The sequence below is a fragment of the Eurosta solidaginis genome, chromosome 4, assembly GCF_040869045.1.
Source record: "Eurosta solidaginis isolate ZX-2024a chromosome 4, ASM4086904v1, whole genome shotgun sequence".
Taxonomy (NCBI): Eukaryota; Metazoa; Arthropoda; class Insecta; order Diptera; family Tephritidae; genus Eurosta; species Eurosta solidaginis.
The window spans coordinates 6,932,243-6,949,121 of NC_090322.1; the positions used below are offsets into that span (position 1 = coordinate 6,932,243).

Here is a 16,879-nt window from a genome sequence, read left to right on the forward strand (position 1 = left end):
TGGCAACCACTTGAAAGGGTTGATCTACACAACTAATCATTCTCGTCTTGGTTGCTGAATTGTTTTAGAAACTACAGAATCGAGCTGTATCCCCTAAAACCATGACTTCCGGCACACGGTTGCTCGATTGGGGACAGGGTACTGAAGGCTGAAAGAGATACATACAGTCCGATTCTGTGCTACCCTAAACTTAAATAAAATATGTCTACAAAGGACTGCTTATAGGCAATACTTTACATAATCTACGGCAGATTTTACAGCAGTAATATAGATCTGATACGTAGTACGTAGGTAGGAATCGCAGTAATAAAATGCTGAAATACTCTACTCCTGGTAGTTACAAAACAAATTTTTCGGATTAAAGTATTAGTTGACTCTTGTATGGTGAATTAAGTAACGCTTTTTGTTACGGCTGAAAATATAATACAAATATATCAGTCTAACATCTCGATATAGTTCTAAGTAAATTCAAACTGTAGCATTGGACATTTTAAATTGTTTTCTTATTAACTGGCAACTCTGCAAATGCAATACCATTCCAAATTGCAAATATTTTCAAACACCTTAAAATGCAATTACCCTGCTAATTGATTGAGGTCGTTCGTTGCTTGCATAAGCTTTCACTGCTCAAAAAAATTATACCCCTTTTGTCTCCCACCAGCATGGTCAACACTGTTTATTTACAGCAATCAAAATTCGTCAAATCACAATCTACGAATTTTATATTAAAAACCCAAACACTAAAGTTATGATCGTTGACCAAATTTGGCTTTTGTTACGCTTGTATTTTTTTATTATCAGCAGCGTGTTTTAACAAAAGTTTATTTGTAACTTTTTTTTTTTTTTTAATTTCTGTTGCTTGTTTTTGTGCGTCACAGCACGCATGCGCGTTATAAACTCTTCACTATTTCGACTTTTGTATTATCCGCATATGTGTTTAGAATTTTAATGGGCATCAATCAGTCTGATAGATTAGGGCTTTGGGCTTCGTTACTTATGTCAGTTATTGTTAAAGAGTTAAGATCTGTTATTCTTTTGTAGTTTGTTTACAACTCATTGATATGTGTATGTGTTTATTGTTTTAGCTGTTGTAATACTCCTTCACACTGAATAAGAGATGGTTGATTTATTAGTTGGTTCGTTTGGTGTTTGGTATACATGTCATTCCCTTTGCAAGTTGCCCTAGATCTCGTAGATGACCAACTGACGCAATCTGGCATCATTTTGTTTCTTTGCATTTAACTTTAGTATGCTTAGCTCCTCTTGATCTTCGCAAGAAAATGCAGTATTGTGAGGAATGTTATGAATTTGTGTGGTATTTTCGATCTTATCTACATAGTTTGGAGGCATAGATTTCCACAAGCTTCAATAGAATACGGATGGACTTCAAATTGTTTTTAGGTAAAAATAGAAACGAAGGTATGTATATGTGCATAGGATAGAGTAATGCCGAGAAAACACGTACGGAAAGTTCTGTGAAAGTGTTTTTTATAGCGATGGCTTTGTTCTCACATGACGGACTTACTGATATCTAGATAGTTCAAACCAATCAATTTATTTGGTATTTAAAGGCAGCGCTCATCCCAGTTCCACGCAAATACTCTGCCAAAGCTGCACAGCGTGGTCCAAAATATCAAGCAACGAGAAATCAGGTTAGTTTTAAGTTCATCATTGTCCTGGATATTCATTTAAACCTAATCAGAAGTGGACTTATGTTTCTGATCGGCAGAGTCGAGATATGGATATGGCAAGTTTGGCAGGCCTTTTACTTTTATTTAAGTCAATGATTTACAAACCTCTCAGACTAAGAAGTAATATTTATATTGCTATAGTTATATACGCCAATGACCACAGAAGCTTTGCGGGGTACTGCTCCATGAAACCAAATATACAGTTCATTAGTAAACCCCTAAACAGTAGTTATCTTCATCTTATTCAAAACAAAATTTATAAAAAGTTTTATAGCCTTCTCGGTATAAGGTTCTTCATCACTAGATTGTCGCTTAAAAGCCTTTAGTATCTAACTCATTCAACCCTTCAGATGCGAAATAAACTTGGACCCGTTTGAGTGAATAAAAGATGTTCCGCGTTTCGTTAGCCATACGTAGAGGAACTTTATTGGGTTTCAATGAGAGGAGCTTAAGCTCATATTGTCACAGTTGGACAGATGGGTTGTAGACTAAACATCCTTAACCTGCAAAGTAGGGAGAGGGTATAAAGTATAAGGCAGAAAAATGCATGCAATGAATAGCGAACTGTATTTACTTTCAATTTCAATTGAAAAGACAGCTGAAAAGCGACGATAATAGTTGTCACGGCAGCCAGCGACGCGCCTCAGCGTTCAAGCATGTGTAAGTGAGTAAGCGCGCCTGTACGTGTCAGGAATCCATTATACGATGCGCGCTCGATCTTAGCATGAAGCGTTTAGGTAGCGATTAGCATATTGGCTGATAGGCCAGCAGAGAGTTTGGATGGTCATAGTATTGAGCTGTGCAGCGCAAGCGCTGTGTGATTGAGATGTCTCGGTGTTGGGTAGGTTAAATTTTGCTGGTATTACATAGTTTTCTGGCCAAAAACATAAATTATTGAAATTAAAGTCGCGTACACAAAGCCAACTGCAAAATGCGCCGAGGGCAAAGGGAAGCTTGAGGTGGTGGGAAAAGAAGTTCAACTTATTGGTAAATGCGTATTAATACGATAATAGCGAAAGAGTGTGTTGCCGCTCGCATGCGCAAATACCTAATCAATGCATGCAATGCGCGTGCGCATGTGCTACGCTAAACCGGCATCGCCCACCCATCAACGCTACTGCACATCCGCTTTATAAATACACCATCCGCGTAGGAAGTCAGTTTTATTGTTGAACGAAACGCCGACGCGTACGGTTCGTGGTTTAATAGAGAGCGCGCGGTTATCTATTTTTTGGTGCTAATAAATCGTGCCAAAATTCCGAAAAAAGCGTTGCAGTTGAAACTTCTTTGTAAAGTGTTATATAATCACACAACACTGTCGCGTCTAGTAATACAAAAATGAAAGTGAAATTATTACTTGCCTTAACGCTGCTTACAACTTTTGCCTTTAGCAGCTCTGTGAAAGTGTATCCATCGTTTAAATATATCGCGAAGCGCTCCAACAAAGCTGAGCAGCCAAATGCTGCTCTCGCTCCCGCGTTAACAAATAAAGCTGAAAATGTCATAGTGCGTGAGAAATCTGAGACGCAGTCGCCACCATCATCAGCGACAAGTAATCCGAAGCACAAGGAAGATAACGTTGGCAAGGACGTACACAAGCGCGGCGCATACTACAATGGCGGCCTGGAATATAATGCGCATACCGCTCATGCAACACACGCCGCGTATTTGCCCAAACCATATGCTGCCCATTATGGCTACAACCTGAATTTGCCAGGCGCTACAGCGTACTCAAACGTTGCTGCACATCCACATGGTCACGCATCGCCAGCCTTTGCGCATGCGCCTGCGCTCGCACACGCACCTACCTATGCCGCGCATGCTCCAACTTATGCTGCACGTACGCCTACGTTCTTCAAATATCCCAGTGCTAGCGGTTATCATTTGAAACACTTTGCTGCAGGAGGCGCAATAATACCTGTTGCTGCATACCACGGTGGTTCTACATTTGGCGGCACCGCTGTTGGCTTGGGCGCCCCTTCAATCGGTCCTGTATATACTACCTCTGCTGTGGCCTCATCACTACCGCATGCGCATGTTGGTACAATCACGCACGCTGTTGGTACTGTAGCGCCTGCTGTTGCATCTGCTGCACCCGTCTCGGCGTATGTACTGCGCCCCGGTGGCGCTGTTGTCTCTTCCTACAACGTAAACTATCCGCGCTATCATCAGAGACCTGTGGTCGCCGTGCCGCAAGTAACACCTGTACAGAATGTGGCTCACGTACATCCAGTACAACCTGTGACTCATTTTCTTCCCGTGCCCGCTGTAGCACCAGAACCAGTACAACCAGTTCATTCTGTTGTGCAAGTACAACAAACTGCGCATCCTTTTGCATCAATACAACCCTCACATCATTATCCTCATTATTTCCAGACAACTTTTGTACAGCCACAACGTATTCCTGTCGCCGTGCCTGCTGCCCCTGCACAACCTCTTCCTGCTATTGCTGCTGCATCTTTTAGTTTTTCACCAGCACCAACTTTCCCCGCAATTCCAACATTTCCAACAGCCCCAGCTCTTCCCGCTGTTCCCACAGTACCTGTAATCCCTACAATACCTGCCGTACCTACCCCACCTTCTGTTCCCACACCTGCTTCGAATCCAAACTCCATTTACCCGCTTGGCTTCCATCCTCCCACACAGCCGCAACCTACCTTCGTAAGTATACCGGTTCAACCTGAGGAGCAATTCCCACCACTTGGACCTTTGCCTGGCTCACAAAGACCACAGGGTGGTAGCGCAGAAGCGGCACCACAGATTCCTAACGCACAGCCACCACAGCAGCCACAACCTGAGCTGCCAACCTTCGAAGGTAACGAAGAGCCTTGGAAACCCATGCTATCATATGGCCCACCGAGTTTTGATCGTCCAGCGCTTACTTTGCTGCCACCACATGGTAGTACGGGAAGTTTTGGCAGCGCGCCGGGAGAAGGTAAGAATACTGAGTTCGAAAAAGAATTCGCATATTTTAAAATATCTTTCTTGGTTTTTAAAAACACAGCTTATTTACCTCCAGCCGCGCCTGCTCAACAACAACACCAACAGCAACAGCAGTACGAACGACAACAACAGTCTGGACTTTTTGACAACCTTTCGGATTCGGAAATTGAACATATATTCGCGCAAGCTGCGAATTTGGCTGCACAAGATACGCCACACCGCCATCAGCACCGCACATTCTCGCGCTATTAGATAGTCAAAGAAAAATAGTCTAGCTTTAATTTAGTTAGAGTCTAGTGTTGTAATTAAGTAGAAGTATTGAAAATGTGATGTGAATGAGATTTCGGAGTAAGAGACCTCTGAACGCTCTTCTGCATGAAAACCATTGAAATTCATTCAGAATTTATTGTTAGTGCTGTCTAATTGGTTAACTTTAAGTTATTGCTTTATTTATTTAAAAAAAAAAATATGAAAAATTGTAAATAAAAACGCGATATATTTAACAGAAATTTTTGAAAAATAAATATAAAATTGCAGGCTTCTTCCTTCGTGGAAAACCGGCACTGAGTGCGTCAGGATATTAAGAATTGCCGCCATTATTTAATGTAGTGAAGCAGCAGTTTTAAATTCCTTAGATCTTTATGCCTGAAAAGGGCTAAGGCAATGCATAATTAGCGATATAAATTGCAGGCTGGAAGTTTTAAATGCCCTTTGTGGACTTAGAAACAATCCTTGAGCCCCGGGCTATCTTACGTATATTGTTGTTGTAAATGCAAAAACACTATATGAAGGTTTAGGGACAATTTTACGAGGGAGGGTGTTCTTCTGGTATCAGCCCCGACGGCCGTAGGAATAATTCTAAGCTGACACCAATCGGTAAAACCCCAAACGAAAATAAGTTACCTCTAACTGTTTACTGTTTGAAGGTATGCCCTTTTCTTTGATGAATATGGGGTATTTTCCCATTTCACTTGAGGCCTTAGGAAATATGTAGATGGAAGTATGGAGTGATAAATTTGAAAAGTTCTTCAATGTCTTCTGGCTAACTTCATCTATGTTTATGAAGAAACTACGCTACTGTCTTGCTTGTAGCTTGACGAGCATCTTTTGTGTGTTGCCATACTGGAATTGTTGATGTAGTTAATAGTCCTCACTATATTTAGTCTTATAATAGGCTAACGTTGGTTTTCAAGACCTTAAGTATAGCTTGGCTAATTTGTCCGTAGGACTTCGCGCCAAATATCCCTAATTGAAAAACCTTGAACATAACAGCATCTGAAGTGGCCCTCGGACGCCAGCCGGATCTAGTACGTTTTTATGTCTGTAGCTCTGCTTTATTGTTGTTGTTGTTGTGGCGATAAGGACACCCCCGAAGGCCTTGGGGAGTGTTATCAATGTTGATGATCCTTCGCCGGATGCAGATCCGGTACGTGCCGGTACCAATCCCGACCATCTCGGAAACGAGTTGTTATGGCCACATGCGACCTTCTTGGCCATACCGTCCTCCTATCCCCTAGATCTATGAGGATTTCGGGGTCGCCAGAGCATCGGTGGTTAATGAAACAGGATTCGCCACGGATAGGTGAGGTTGACAATTGGGTTGGAGAAGCTACATATTGCGCTGACAACCCCTTGAAAGGGTTGCGCTACACAACCCCTTGAATCTATTTGGTATTTTAGTCGCCTCCTACGACAGGCATACCTACCGCGGGTATATTCTAACCCCCTAACCCGCTGAGGAGCTTTGCTTTATAATGAGGCTTGCTGCCTTGGTAATGACATTCATTTCCGAGTTTATAATACATCTCCAAAGCATATAAAAAGTAATAATAACTTGGTGCGATATACCACCGAAGAGATTTAGGCCGAGCGTTACTCCCAAATTTGTGGCGTACTGCCTTAAGCTATAAGCTTTATATCGACCCCGAATGGCATTTGTAAAGCAGATGAAAAATTATGAAGTAAATTCTTCAAAACCATCCGTGTAATAGGTGAGCACACTACCTCCACTTCACGGCGGGAGCAAATACTTAAGTAAAATTAATTTATGTCTGTTTAGAGACCAATATCCCTTTTGAGCTTATGAAGAAAAGTTTAGATTTGCTCACTTGCTTTGCTTAAAGTTCGTAAGCGTTAGGTTTACTTTAGCGTTCATTCGTCTGCAGATTTGCGCCTTCGAATTCAATTTCAAAACTAACGCACAAAAATTTATTTTCAAAAGCTCTAATGTGAGAGCTTTTTCGTGAAAAGCACATCCACCGTATGTACATAACCCATGCGCATTCCCGCGTAAATTTCTATGGCAGATTTTTTCATTCATGACTTTGAAATGCTTGGCAGGCGGGGGTTGATTCATACAAATACCTTTGTTGCCGGAAATGCTAGCTGCGTTTGTCGACTTTTTGTGCCGCTTGCGGCTTTCGACATGCGATGTTCGGTTTTTGATATTCGTTTTACTTTTATTTTTATATTTTGTTTTCCTTTTACTTTGTTCTTCAATTTGTTGCATGCACGCAACCAGACGCCAAAATAGGGAGGAAAGATGACTTTGCTGCGGACGACTAGACTTGACTGGCGTGGATGCTTACTGACACCGCTTTGTTGCGCTTCATCAAGTTTTCCTTTCAGTTTATTATAGTACGTCGACGCGTTTAGTTGTGTTGCACAAAGAGGACGATAATATTCGAAGATAATTGAAATAGCGAAATTTGAAATTGTGGTAAAAGTTTTGGTGAGTGATTGATGAGTGCAGTGAGTGATAGAAAAGAGAGCGATAGAAAAATAGGGGAAAATAAATATGAATAAAAAAGGAAAAATAATACTGGAAATGAATATTAAAAATTGGTGTATCAAAAATTTTTTTTTAAATTTAAAACTAATTAAATATCCATAATGACTTTTTTTGACGGTCTTTTTTTTGTAAATGTGTATATCATAAATTGAGTTTAGGTACTAATTGTGAATTCAGTGTATAAAGAAATGCAAAGGGAATTAAAAAATCAAACGAAGAAAAAATCCTCAAAACTGTAACGAAAAAAATAGTAATATTAAAATGCTCACGGTGGACAAAACTGGATAAAAAAGTTGGAAAATTAAGAAATTCTAAGAAAACTAAAAAAAACTAAGACAAACATCATGAATGAATAAATTGAATTTGTCAAATATTATTGAATAAAAATACAGTTTATTAATTTAGAAATGAAAGTAAGACACAGAAAATAAAACGAGCAAAAAAAAAAGATTTTAAGAACTAAAACATAAAATTTTATTTACTATTTGAGTGGTTGTGTGATAAAAAAATTTAATACAATTTGAAAAAGTTTAAGTTAAATTTAATTCATTGAAAAAAATAAAAAAAAATAAAATGATGTGACAATATGCAAATGAAAAAAAAAATAACTTTTTAATTTCAACATATTTATGAAAAGGAAAAATTTCAAGCTAATATACAAACTATGACTGACCAAAGAACGACTCTATCTAAAGAAAGTAATTGGAAAAAGTTGCACTACAACAAAAGCATGGCTTTGTCTGAAATGCTCTTTTCAACAGTTCAATCATAGCAGCAGTGCGGGTTCATATCCCACTTCCGGGAGAAAAGGCTTTGAAGAGATTTACATGATATAATCGAAAAAGCTTTCGCCTTGTTTGTCCTGTTGTTGATGTTGTAACAGTGCTTCGCTCCATCGAATAGGTGCGATCACTCCCAAATTGTCATCAATATCCTCTAACGAGAGTCCAAGGAAATTTGCAGTTTCAACAGGGGTGGACCAGAGAGAAATGAGTGTTAGTGCTGGTATCATGTGGGGCACGTTACAAGCAGGACACACATTATGTATGTCGGAGTTGATTCTGGATAGTTAAGAGTTTAACCTATTACAGTATCCAGATCGAAGTCGAGCTAGAGTAACGCGCGTTTACCTGGGGAGGTTGCTTTCCTCTACTGTGAGTCTAGGCTATTTGACTATAAGAACGGTGTTCGCCTGGCAATTCCTCGCATAGAGGTCCGATGAGTTTTTTGTGGGTTTCTCTGTGGACCATTTTGTGCTCTTTTTCTTCATACGGCTGAGTTCTTAGGTGCCGTTTTTCCTCATAATGCTTTCGTAGATGACTTCTTAACTTTAAGCCCAGTTTTCTGGGTATTCACCGGACACGTCTGTAGTTTCTTCCAATGAGTAACCTTTTTTTACCAAATAATAAATAAATTTTTCAATACTAGAATGCTTTGCCTCCTGCTCGCTACGCTCGCCAACCCCCACCCCATCGATAGATTCGCTATCTCCAGTGGGGCCCCCACATTATTTAAAACAACAATTTCTTTAGTATTTCGGGGTACTCGTCGTTATTTGGTAGTACAATTTTACCCTGGTGACAAAATGAATGTTTCGAACGCGACATTTCATTTTTGTTTTATAAAAAACTGGGTTATTTTCTTATTAATCTCAAAACAGTAAATAAAAAATATGACTTGGCCTTAAAAATAATGGAATAAAAACATGATTTTTAATTTAATATCGATAAACCACTATAATTATACTCATCTGAGTTTAATTTTGTTCGCATAACGGTACACCGTAACGGCATAAACTAATCGAGATAGATATAGACTTCTATATATAAGAATGATCTGGACGAAAAAAGAAATTCATTTAGCCATGTCCGTCCGTCCGTCCGTCTGTCCGTTAACACGATAACTTGAGTAAGTTCCTGTGCATTCATCTCAGATCGCTATTTAAAATGAAAGAAATCGGACAATAACCACGCCCACTTTTTCGATATCGAAAAATTCGAAAAACCGAAAAAGTGCAATAATTCATGACCAAAGACGGATACAGCGATGAAACTTGGTAGGTGTGTTGACCTTATGACGCAGAATAGAAAATTAGTAAAACTTTGGACAATGGCTTTGGCACCGCCTACTTTTAAAAGAAGGTAATTTAAAAGTTTTGCAAGCTGTAATGTGGCAGCTGAGCATGTAATGTTCGGTTACACCCGAAATTAGCCTTCCCTACTTGTTTTTGTATTATTGTAACAATTTCCTTTGAAATAAGTAAATTAAAAAATCATATAAAAATTTTTCAAAAATTAGAAAATATAATAAAAACTTATTTAACAATTTGGGAAAAATTTAAACAACGTGACATCAGGACGGACAAGGCGACAGCTGTTTCGATTATACCTTTTTTAAATCTCTTCAAAGCCTTTTCTCCCGGGAGTGGGATTCGAACCCTGCACTCCTACGATGGTTGAAGTGTTATAAACGCATTCAGCCACGTCATGCCTTAGTTGTTGTAAACCTTATACCAATTGCCTTCTTTGCATATTTTCTTTATTCAAAGTCCATACTTAGTATGGAATCATATGGTAAAGTTATGCGTTGGTAAGGTTTGACAGAAACTTCGTGTTGTTGCTTTGTTCTATTTATAGAACTACTACGAATTAAACTTATTTTTTTTTTGTTTGAACTTCAATAAATTATTAGAAAAACATATTAATTTTCAATAACTGAATAAAAATGTTGGATTTTTCACTTATCTAATTTCAAACAAAAAATAAAAAAATTAATTGCATAATATATTTTTTACCAATTTGAAAAAAAAAAAAATCAAAAAGTTTCATAAAAATGTCATAATACAATTTAGCTTTTATTTGAATTAAATAAATACAAATTTAATTCACGGAAAATTGAATATTACAAACTGTGCTTAAAAACCAAAAGAACACATAAAAAAAATTGGATAAAAAAGTGTAACCTACAAAAAAGTTGCTGAATATTTAAAAAAAAATTAAAATATGAAAAAAAAAAATATTTACAAAGTATTGACAAAAACTCCAAATCTTATCAACAGTGAACAAAAACCCAAAGAATGCCGATTTTTTCCTTTAGAACATTAAAAGAAAGTTATATAAAAATTGCAACAAATATTTAAAATTAAAAATAAGTAATCAAAAATATAAGCAGAGTTGTTATTACTGCATAGCTTATGAACGAAAAAACACCAGTTCTTCGAAATAGCAACGTTCTATAATGCCTTATTGGGATGATTAGGTGCGATTAAAAAATACAAAAGATAAGTAAATTCAAAAACCAATTAGAAAATGACTCAAAAAGGCAAATTGATTAGCCAAAGTGTTTAAAAGCGTTTGCAGATAGCGCGCCAGGCATATCTAAGGAATGTTTCAGCATCAAAAGCGTGCTGTTATTTGAATGGTTACTACATAGATTTGTTTACAATAAAAAAAAAAAAAAACAAACAAAAAATACAACAGCTAAAGCACTCTATAGGTATTTGTAGAATGGCGCGTTTCGATTTTACATGATGGCTCGTCACTGTCCGTCACTGCCAGCACATCACATATAAAATCACTTTGTGCATAGAAATAGAAAATGTTAATACAGCAGCACTTAGATAGCAACAATTGTATCCACAACAAAATTGTAAACAATATTACATTTTGAGTTCAATTTGTAATGGCCTTCAACCCGCATTTGTACTTGCCATTTGACATGCCATCGAGTGGTGAAACAAAAATCAAAGAGCATTCAACGGTTTTGTTTATCTTTCAAATATTCATGTTAGCTTATAGATTACCGTTACTTCCAAACATTGAAGCTTGTGTTTACAAAGAAGATTATTTTGTTTTGTTGTGTAAACAATTGCCCACTTATTTATAAGAAAATAAAAAGTTCATAAAGCTTTTTACAATAACATTTCCATATCAATTTTCAATTATGTATAAGAACTTTTTAAGCCAATTTTATTTTTTAACAATAAGACGACGTTTACACATGCTCTTATGTGCAAAGATCCACAGTAGTTAATATTGGCCTTCACATTATTATTAGCTGTCAAATTTTCATGGTTCCCTTTCTATGTCATGCTTTCATTTAGAAAGGACACCCTGGAAATAGTTTCGGACTAGGAAAAAAAATCGCCATCAATTTTTTTTTCATGTTTACCTATTATCGAAGCGAAAAATGTATATCGTTAGCTTCATGTGAAAACGTGCTAAGTTAACTTTTACGAATTTTACAGGAGACGAAAAAAAATGAATAACTGCCACATACTTTATCTACAAACTAAATACTAAATCTCGTAATCGTTGTCAAGAGAGTAAAGACTTGAGTGCCATTTTTAACTCCAAACTCTCTCTAGTACCGTGGACTTCGTTGTTTCAAAATTTGTTGGAGTGGTTGGGTTCAGTAGACTTAACACCAGTGACTTTAAGGACCCTATGACGTTGAGGGCACTTTATATATCCTTGGCCAGAAGTGATCTTGAATATTGCTCAATAATATGGAATCCTTTCCATGAATCTAACTCCTATCAAATTGAGAGAGTTCAACAAATTTTTACAAAAATTGCTTTACTATGCTTCACTGGCCAGACGGCCTCCCATCATATACCAGCAGGCACAAATTGCTTGGTCTTCAGGCTTTGCATGACAGAAGAACTTTAATCTCACTCATGCTTGACTTTAGCACGAATTGCTCTGATTTATCTAATTTGTTCATTCCATATATTCCAATGCGTGATCTTCGGCATAATAAATCTAAATAATTAATAAAACGAATTATGCTATGAATAAACCTATAACTACGACTATACATCTAGCAAATCGATTCAGTAGTGTTCTTAATTTTAATAACAGCTTATATAAGTTTAAGCTTGAATTGTTTTCTATTTTTAACTAGTCTGTAACAAAGCATTTAGTTATCGACTTGTAAGAATTAAAGTAGATTATGGTCAGCGCAAAGCATTTATCAAATCAATTGGGTGAATCCAATTTAAAAGGGGTTGTGTAGGCAACTCTCTCAAGGGGTTTCCAGCGCAATATATAGCTTCTCTAACCCAATTGTCAACCTCACCTACACGTGGCGAATTCTGTTTCATTGACAGCCGAGACTCTGCCGACCCCAAGTTCTTCATGCAACTAGGGGGTGGGGAGGACGGGATGACCTAGAAGGTTTAATGTGGTCATATAAATTGTTCCCGAGATGGTCGGACTAGTACCTTAATAGTGCTTTGTTACCGGAACGTAACGGATCTATATGCCGCAAAGGACCATCAACATCGGCCCAAAGCCTTCGGGAGTGTCTTTATCATTAATACAAGAACAACAACAACAAAGCATGTACTTTTAGACAGAATGAATTAAATAAGTAAATAAAATGCGTGCACAAAGAAATGACTAGTAATTTAGATTGATATTATTGACTGGTTGACTTAGCACATTTTTTTGAATAGTTGATGACTTAGCACATCATAATCAGCACGTAAAAATTAAAAATTAATATATTTTTTTCTTGTGATCGATATATTTTGAATTCAGTTTTAAAACTGCATTAAAATACAATTTTCCAAAAAAAGTGACTTAGCACATTTTCACATTCAGCTAACGATATGAGAAATCTAGTTATTTAATTACCGATTAGGAGTTAAGTATGAAAATGAAATATATACATATACTAGGGGGCTTTTCCCCTTGCTCGCTACGCTTGCCAACCCCCACCCCATCTTCCGATAGCTTCGCTATCACCAGTGGGGCCCCCACGTTATTTAAAATGTTTTTTTACTCGTCGTTATTTGGTAGTAAAATTTTACCCTGGTGACAACATGAATGTTTGGAACGAGACATTTCATTTTTGAACGTGAGAGCGTGACAATGTTCGCATTCTGTTTCTAAATCTCCTATATCCAAATATTCAATCTTTGACTCCGCATCATATAACCCTAACATCAATTTGCTTTTCTTTGCTTTTGCCATACGGTAATTTTGTCGTGCTGATATACGCTTCTCGGCTTTCCTCTCCTCATATTTTTCTGCACGGTTTTTCAAAATTTTCGATTTGTTTTTCTTATAGAATTTCACATCGAAATGTAATATTTTCACTTTGTTTTTCTCAACAAACCTTTTCTTGGCATTGCGACGTTGAATACGTTTTCTCTCCGCCAACTCAGCTTCGGTTAAATTTAACATCTTTCTATAAGTTAAAAAAAAACAAGTAAGGAAGGTTAAGTTCGGGTGTAACCGAACATTACATACTCAGTTGAGAGCTATGGAGACAAAGTAAGGGAAAATCACCATGTAGGAAAATGAACCTAGGGCAACCCTGGAATGTGTTTGTATGACATGTGTATCAAATGAAAGGTGTTAATGAGTATTTTAAAAGGGTGTGGGCCTTAGTTCTATAGGTGGACGCCTTTTCGAGATATCGCCATAAAGGTGGACCAGGGGTGACTCTAGAATTTGTTTGTACGATATGGGTATCAAATGAAAGGTGTTAATGAGTATTTTAAAAGGGCGTGGGTCTTAGTTCTATAGGTGGACGCCTTTTCGAGATATCTCCATAAAGGTAGACCAGGGGTGACTCTAGAATTTGTTGGTACGATATGGGTATCAAATGAAAGGTGTTAATGCGTAGTTTAAAAGGGAGTGGGCCTTAGTTCTATATGTGGACGCCTTTTCGAGATATCGCCATAAACGTGGACCAGGGGTGACTCTAGAATGTGTTTGTACGATATGGGTATCAAATTAAAGGTATTAATGAGGGTTTTAAAAGGGAGTGGCCCTTAGTTGTATATGTGAAGGCGTTTTCGAGATATCTACCAAAATGTGACCAGGGTGATCCAGAACATCATCTGTCGGGTACCGCTAATTTATTTATATATGTAATACCACGTACAGTATTCCTTCCAAGATTCCAAGGGCTTTTGATTTCGCCCTGCAAAACTTTTTCATTTTCTTCTACTTAATATGGTAGGTGTCACAACCATTTTACCAAGTTTTTTTCTAAAGTTATATTTTGCGTCAATAGAACAATACAATTACCATGTTTCATTCCTTTTTTCGTATTTGGTATATAATTATGGCATTTTTTTCATTTTTCGTAATTTTCGATATCGAAAAAGTAGGCGTGGTCATAGTCGGATTTCGGCCATTTTTTACACCAATACAAAGTGAGTTCAGATAAGTACGTGAACTGAGTTTATCGATTTTTGTTCAAGTTATCGTGTTAACGGCCGAGCGGAAGGACAGACGGTCGACTGTGTATAAAAACTGGGCGTGGCTTCAACCGATTTCGCCCTTTTTCACAGAAAACAGTTATCGTCCTAGGAGCTAAGCCTCTACCAAATTTCACAAGGATTGGTTAATTTTTGTTCGACTTATGGCATTAAAAGCATCCTAGACAAATTAAATGAAAAAGGGCGGAGCCACGCCCATTTTGAAATTTTCTTTTATTTTTGTATTTTGTTGCACCATATCCTTACTGGAGTTGAATGTTGGCATAATTTACTTATATGCTGTAAAGATATTAACTTTTCTTTTAAAATTTGAATTTAAAAAAATTTTTTTTTAAAAAGTGGGCGTGGTCGTTCTCCGATTTTGCTAATTTTTATTAAGCAGACATAAAGTAATAAGAGTAACGTTCCTGCCAAATTTCATCATGATATCTTCAACGACTGCCAAATTACAGCTTGCAAAACTTCTAAATTACCTTCATTTAAAAGTGGGCGGTGCCACGCCCATTGTCCAAAATTTTACTAGTTTTCTATTCTGCGTCATAAGCTCAACTCACCTACCAAGTTTCATCGCTTAATGCGTATTTGGTAATGAATTATCGCACTTTTTCGATTTTTCGAAATTTTCGATATCGAAAAAGTGGGCGTGGTTATTGTCCGATATCGTTCATTTTAAATAGCGATCTGAGATGAGTGCCCATGAACCTACATACCAAATTTCATCAAGATACCTCAAAATTTACTCAAGTTATCGTGTTAACGGGCAGACGGACGGACGGACGGACATGGCTCAATCGAATTTTTTTTCGATACTGATGATTTTGATATATGGAAGTCTATATCTATCTCGATCCCTTTATACCTGTACACCCAACCGTTATGTAATCAAAGTTAATATACTCTGTGAGCTCTGCTCAACTGAGTATAAAAACAGTACATACTACAGAAATATCATACCACTGAAATAAAATATTCCCGGAAGAAAAAAACTTTTTTATATAATAGAAGGATAAATTAGGTCTTAGTAAACTATTTCAGAAGTTTACGATTGTTTCGCATATGAAATGAAATATTCATTTGCATTGCGTCTGTGTATTTCATTCTCTAAATGATCGCTTTTGTTGTGGGGACGTGTGTTCTGTGTAACTGTGCCGCTACTGAAGTAGTCTAACGGCTAGTGATGTTAATACTTTGATGCTACTGAAAGCAGCATTACAACTTCAATCAATTCAACCTTAAACGTTTTTGAAAGTACTTCTTCGGGCAGCTGGTGACTTTCTGGTGCTTGCATCCAAGTTTCCACTGGGTAGTTGCCCGAATATTGGTTTGGGTGAGAGCTAAGGTGAAAGACTACAACCAGTAAGGCCACTCCGCTAATAATCACCTTGAGAGAACTACTAGGAGGTTTCGTCTGCCGCTTCGGTTCACAATGGCGAGCTAACGTCTTATAACGTCAAATTCTATTTATCTAACTCCTGAAGGGAAAATCTGTAGTTCAAAGCTGGCGCGCTTTTAGTGCATGTCGAACTACTACTAGTTCGTCCTCTATCTCTTTTACAAGTTTTTAACTAGCGAATTTGATATGACGATGTCCTAGGCGGTGGAAATTGTCTATAGTTCCTTACATATTTTCACTCTACAACTAGTTGGTTTATTTGCACTATTTCGATAGTTTCGAACTAATGTCAAAATTTACTATTAAGACCTAGCTCTTTTGTTGATTTTATTTTGTTGCTTCCGAACTGGACCGAATTCATATTGATTCTGCCACGATTTTATCCACTCATAGGTGAATCTCCTTAAATCTGAAAACCCATAGTGTCGATTTTGGTACTACTACAACTACTACTTCTACTAGATATAATAGTTCTGAACCAGGAATTATGATCACTAGTTACGCACTTCCCTTCAGGGATGGTTATTTATTTTATCAACAGCTGTTCCTAATTTCAAGTCTCCATCCTACACTATTTGTTGAGAGTGCTGAAACTGCGTCTTTTTCTTCTGAATTTCGTCAGAACTCAATAGTCAACTGGAGAATTGTTATTTTAGACGGAAAATAACAATGGTTACATTTGGAAGCTCTTTTTTTACAAAATGAGATCTTGGCCTTCCTGATAACCAGTCAACCTTACGTACTTTTGAGCTAGAAAAACGCAAAAATCCGTATTAAACATTGAAGGAAGTGGAATATGGCCAAAAAAGTTGATAAACATTTCC

The 16,879-nt window shown here is 37.4% G+C and overlaps 2 protein-coding genes across 5 annotated transcripts in view; both read left to right on the forward strand.

Annotated features, from left to right (window-relative positions):
* Lgr4 (Leucine-rich repeat-containing G protein-coupled receptor 4) overlaps positions 1-16,879 on the forward strand; it is a 162,449-nt gene that overhangs the window by 12,935 nt on the left and 132,635 nt on the right. Inside the window, exon 1 of one of the 2 annotated variants that reach the window (XM_067779897.1) lies at positions 6,467-7,365. The exons of the other annotated variant lie outside the window; for it this stretch is intronic. The gene's annotated coding sequence lies outside the window, so the exon portion shown is untranslated. Of the gene's footprint in view, positions 1-6,466; positions 7,366-16,879 lie in introns of those variants that run through there. 2 annotated transcript variants of the gene reach the window in all.
* On the forward strand, positions 2,867-5,200 carry LOC137247586 (uncharacterized). 3 transcript variants are annotated; one of them, XM_067778571.1, is made up of 3 exons: positions 2,867-4,001; positions 4,068-4,626; positions 4,696-5,200. In XM_067778571.1, the coding sequence occupies exons 1-3, from the start codon at positions 3,030-3,032 to the stop codon at positions 4,884-4,886; spliced, it is 1,722 nt and encodes a 573-aa protein (XP_067634672.1). In that variant the 5' UTR covers positions 2,867-3,029; the 3' UTR covers positions 4,887-5,200. The 3 variants fall into 3 exon arrangements, with proteins under 3 accessions (XP_067634672.1, XP_067634670.1, XP_067634671.1); XM_067778569.1 differs by having other exon boundaries at positions 2,867-4,626; XM_067778570.1 differs by having other exon boundaries at positions 2,867-4,626; positions 4,711-5,200.

Coding starts and splice junctions, on each gene's coding strand:
- LOC137247586 (XM_067778569.1), top strand. CDS start 3,030: ATGAAAGTGAAATTATTACTTGCCTTAACGCTGCTTACAACTTTTGCC. Junction 4,627..4,695: donor TGGCAGCGCGCCGGGAGAAG/GTAAGAATACTG, acceptor TTAAAAACACAG/CTTATTTACCTCCAGCCGCG.